The 4,531-nt window shown below is 31.6% G+C and overlaps 2 protein-coding genes, 1 long non-coding RNA gene and 1 other non-coding gene across 6 annotated transcripts in view; 3 read left to right on the top strand and 1 right to left on the bottom strand.

Annotated features, from left to right (window-relative positions):
- Positions 1-4,531, bottom strand: part of LOC115245780 (CREB-binding protein-like) — a 100,011-nt gene that overhangs the window by 4,626 nt on the left and 90,854 nt on the right. The gene's annotated exons all lie outside the window — the stretch shown is intronic.
- Positions 302-3,102, top strand: LOC115245785 (40S ribosomal protein S4). Its single transcript, XM_029824273.1, has 6 exons — positions 302-397; positions 1,211-1,469; positions 1,758-1,855; positions 1,944-2,115; positions 2,343-2,472; positions 2,929-3,102. The coding sequence occupies exons 1-6, from the start codon at positions 395-397 to the stop codon at positions 3,053-3,055; spliced, it is 789 nt and encodes a 262-aa protein (XP_029680133.1). The 5' UTR covers positions 302-394; the 3' UTR covers positions 3,056-3,102.
- Positions 2,713-2,845, top strand: LOC115245792. The gene has a single exon (XR_003885601.1). It is a non-coding gene; the product is annotated as a small nucleolar RNA SNORA16B/SNORA16A family (small nucleolar RNA).
- The window catches only part of LOC115245791, a 39,420-nt gene continuing 38,380 nt past the window's right edge, over positions 3,492-4,531 (top strand). Inside the window, exons 1-2 of the long non-coding RNA XR_003885600.1 lie at positions 3,492-3,618; positions 4,206-4,317. This is a non-coding gene — a long non-coding RNA (uncharacterized LOC115245791). The remainder of the gene's footprint in view (positions 3,619-4,205; positions 4,318-4,531) is intronic.

Raw genomic sequence — 4,531 nt, 5'->3', positions numbered from 1 at the left:
CCGATGCAGTGTTGTGAGACGGGCCGGGTTTTCTCGCGCATGCGCGGCCATGATAACCATTAGCAACGACGTATCTATCTGCAGTAATAACAAGGTTATGCTGTGGGCGCGAAAGTTTTATTTTGTTTTGTTATTATATATATTTTGTGCTTTAAATTATTTTAACATTCTTCCCTCTTTCAGTTTATCTCTTTCATCACACAATTTTTCCTTAAATTACAAAAACTTTTGCAAAATTATGTACGGGTGGTCAATGGTACACCTTTTTATCCATATATATACTTCATTGATGCTACGTTCGCCGCGCATGCGCGAGGAAACTCGGCCCCATCTACAACACTGGTCCGACGTATGTCAACGCATGTTCTCGTACCTTTCCGGTTAAAATTCCAAGATGGTAAGGTTGTTACGTCTCTTAAAATCTATCTGCATCACGCATATGTGATGTGAATCCTTTTAATATACAAGAAAAAATCGTTGTAAACATTTTCGTGCAATCAATAATAAGTTTATTAATTAATATGTACGTCTTATTGTTGGGAAAATAATAGTGTTATTTCGATGCATGACATCGCTCCACTTTGTTTCCTTTTAACAAATTCTTGATATCTCCTGCTTTTTATTGCACTGTTATTAGATTACAACTGTTTTTTCTTGATATTTGAAAAAATTATAGCTTAACTCGAGTTATAAAATTACTTCAATTTGATATCTAACCTAAATTTGGATATATAACCTAAGTTTTGCGACAAACACACATGCACATTATTTTACATTCTCTCTCATTGTATTGGTAATATTAAAAACTGTGTTAGCGCAGGAAAATATGCGGTAAGATTGTTTTAAATATTTATGTTCTGGGTAAAAAAAAATTTAAGATATATAAACAATTTTTTTTAATAAAAAATGTTTATTTAAAATAACAGATTATTGTTAAAAAATATAATAGTTATTATTGATATATATAAAATTAAGATTGATTTAAAACAAAAAAGTTTTATAAAAATCTTTTTTTTATAAAACTTATGTAAAAAGAATTGTTTGCTAGTATTTTTCAGATTTGATTGTGTGTATTTGTACGCAAGATGTTAAAATATTTTGATTTGTCAAATATATATACTATCTAGTTTTCAGAACAAATACATTTTTTATGAAAAAGAATTTATATACTCATTAATTTTATTATTGATTATTGAATCTTTTCTTTTAGGCTCGTGGTCCAAAGAAGCATCTTAAACGTCTTAACGCACCTAAAGCATGGATGTTGGACAAACTGGGGGGTGTATATGCCCCCCGGCCATCCACCGGTCCGCACAAACTCAGGGAATCGCTCCCTTTGGTTATCTTTCTACGTAATAGATTGAAGTATGCTTTGACTAATTGTGAGGTCACTAAGATCGTCATGCAGCGCTTGATTAAGGTGGACGGAAAGATTCGCATTGATCCCAACTATCCTGCTGGTTTTATGGGTAAGTGCTTTTACTTTTATATCTTTTACTTTTTAGGTACATATATTTTACATTACCTTGTATAAAAAAGTTAAAATGGGCCATATATTGAAGCTATAATATGATTGCAAAAGTGTTATAGTCAAGAGTTGGCCAATAATAAGCAAGTTCTTTACTTTGGTCACAGATTAGTTGCACATATTGCACATATTCTGTATTACCCAGGAAGTGCACAAAAATATTTAACTTGTGCATTGATACAAGTATAAACTGATATAGATTAATTGTATTGCAATTAAAATGTTTTAGATGTCATTACAATCGAGAAGACTGGTGAGTTTTTCCGTTTGATCTATGACGTCAAGGGACGTTTCACTACTCATCGCATTACTGCTGAAGAAGCCAAGGTAAGTTGCTTGATATCATATAGAACTTGCATAGATTTTGCATTAAGCAAAATATTATATCTTATATTTATGTGTGGCATTTTTACAGTACAAATTGTGCAAGGTAAAGCGTGTTCAGACTGGTCCTAAAGGAATACCATTTTTGGTAACACATGATGGTAGAACAATCCGATATCCTGATCCTGTTATAAAAGTTAATGACACTATTCATCTGGATATTGCTACTGGCAAGATCTTGGATTCTATTAGATTTGATTCAGGTAATTATTCCTTTTTCTCTTTTCTTTTCCTTTTTTAATTTTCTGTAATAATATTAAAATACTAAAAAATAATTAACTGATATTATAAAAGAATGACACAATATATAACAAGTAAATATTATTTTGTTAAAAAAAATATACACACTTACATAGACATATATACATATAAACACACATATATTAGACAAAAAGAAAGATATTGAATATAATTCTCTCTTGTTTATCAGGTAATCTATGCATGATTACTGGTGGAAGGAATTTAGGTCGTGTCGGTACTGTTGTGAGCCGTGAACGTCATCCTGGCTCCTTCGACATTTGCCACATAAAAGATACGCAGGGACATACTTTTGCCACAAGGTACATAGAATAAAATACGTGTTTTATTTTTATAAATTTTAAACTCTATTAAGTTTAAAACTCTTTAATTATTTCCAATTGTAAATATATTGATGATAAAATTATATAAACTTTTCTCTGTCTTTTTCGTACATATTTTATTTTAAAAGAACTTGCTTTATAGTATCTTATTACTTTAAGTTCTCTCTCTCATAAATAGTTTCAGTTTTTATTTATTTTTAAAGGGTTTAGCTTTGTAATTCAGGGCCATATCGAAGCTATGATATGTGTATATTATGTATTATAGTCAAAATCTGGCCAAGATTAAATTCCTTCATATTGGTCACTGATTATCGTTATTAGATTTTCCGTATTACCCAAGAAGGAAACAACACATGTTATATGCAATTTATTTTCAGTAATAGTAGTAAGCGTTTAACCTATTATGTTTTTAATATGCAATGTAAATTTATCCAGATTGAACAATGTCTTCATCATTGGCAAAGGCACGAAGGCTTACGTGAGTTTACCACGAGATAGAGGTGTGAAGCTGTCGATTGCCGAGGAACGTGACAAGAGATTAGCGGCGAAAGGAGTTAATTAATAATGTAAATTTTCAAGAAAATAAAATTGATCAATAAAAATATAATTTAGGATTTTTCAAACAATATGAACAAATACCTAGACACAATATGTTTTTCACGAATACACCCCAAGTGCATAAAACTCCATATATATACACTAAAAAACTTAATTTATATGTAAATTTATTATTTTTATGTAAAAAAAAAAATTATATTTTTTTGTTATACTAATATCTCAAAACACATTTAGACAATGTTACTATATGATTGTTTTTCCTTGAAATTTCATTATGCGTTCTAAATTTTGTGCACATTATGTTATTTACATATCTGTTAGAGTAATTAAAATAATTATTCTATCTAGAAATTTTTACTGGCTTTATATAAAAATCGTATATAATATAATATATAGAAAGATATATAGTAATTATACTTGTATCGGCACTGCGTGCGCATGCGCGTCGACGGCCATATTCGCCGCGGCGGTTGCAGAATGCAAAGTCTGTGCTGAGTCGAGGACAACATTTTCCACAGATTTTAATCATCAAACAGCGGATGAGCGGGTTAATGTACATCGAGGATGGTAAATAAAGTTTCATATTATTGTCGCATTATATTCATTTACGTTCGCAATCGTATGTCATCGCGCATTTTGAGAGGAAATTCATGCGGTGCGAAGCGAGAGAAGTTACTGGTGCTGGGCGCTGCGCGCGCATACGCGTTGGCGGCCATATTCGTCGCGGCGGCTGCAGAATGCAGAATCGGTGCTGAGTCGTGGACAGGATCTTCCAGAGATTTTAATCATCAAACAGCGGATGAGCAGGTTAATTTACATCGTGAATAGCAAATAAAGTTTCAGATTATTATCGCGTCGCGTTCGTTTATGTTCGCGATCATATATTATCATGCATTTTGGAGAGAAAATTCGTGTGGCGCGAAGCGAGAGAAGTTCGCCGAAATTCGAGTGTTATTTATCATACGAGTGATCGCGCGGTCAACGGTCACCACGCAAGGAATTATAGGCACAATATGTTGAAGTAGTATACGGTGAATTTCGGTGCGTAAATTTGTTTGATTATTTATTGTTAATTATAATATGATCGCGTATAAGTATATTTAGTATTAGATATGATCGATTGGTAGTAACAATTTATATTCGTGTGATTGCAGAGCATGTTTTCTGCCGGTTCAATCCACAAATATATCCTCGACGAAAAGGAAAAGAGCCGAAAATTGGAGATCGAAGGAGCGATTATTACACCGCAAAACGCTACAATTTTTGGTGAGTAATTTGATTTATTATTGTCGGCTGAAGACCGGATATGTATGCATCCTGCATTTGGCGTTAAATGTGGCTATCTATTGTATAATAATCTATAATGATTATAAATTTATATATATAGAAAATTAATTATTTGATTATAATAATAACAGAATTATTATTATATGAAAAGCATTATAACTATACAATAACACGTTGAATTAAAAATAATAAT

This window comes from Formica exsecta, unplaced genomic scaffold (assembly GCF_003651465.1).
Source record: "Formica exsecta isolate Colony F162 unplaced genomic scaffold, ASM365146v1 scaffold13, whole genome shotgun sequence".
NCBI classification, from domain to species: domain Eukaryota; kingdom Metazoa; phylum Arthropoda; class Insecta; order Hymenoptera; family Formicidae; genus Formica; species Formica exsecta.
The sequence above is the reverse complement of the archived record's forward strand: the minus strand, read 5'-3'. Positions and strand labels throughout refer to the sequence as shown.

Excerpts from the sequence above, each read along its gene's own strand:
- LOC115245785 (XM_029824273.1), top strand. Across the intron at positions 1,856-1,943 it reads TTACTGCTGAAGAAGCCAAG|TACAAATTGTGCAAGGTAAA; the intron begins GTAAGTTGCTTG and ends GCATTTTTACAG. Across the intron at positions 2,116-2,342 it reads TTCTATTAGATTTGATTCAG|GTAATCTATGCATGATTACT; the intron begins GTAATTATTCCT and ends CTTGTTTATCAG.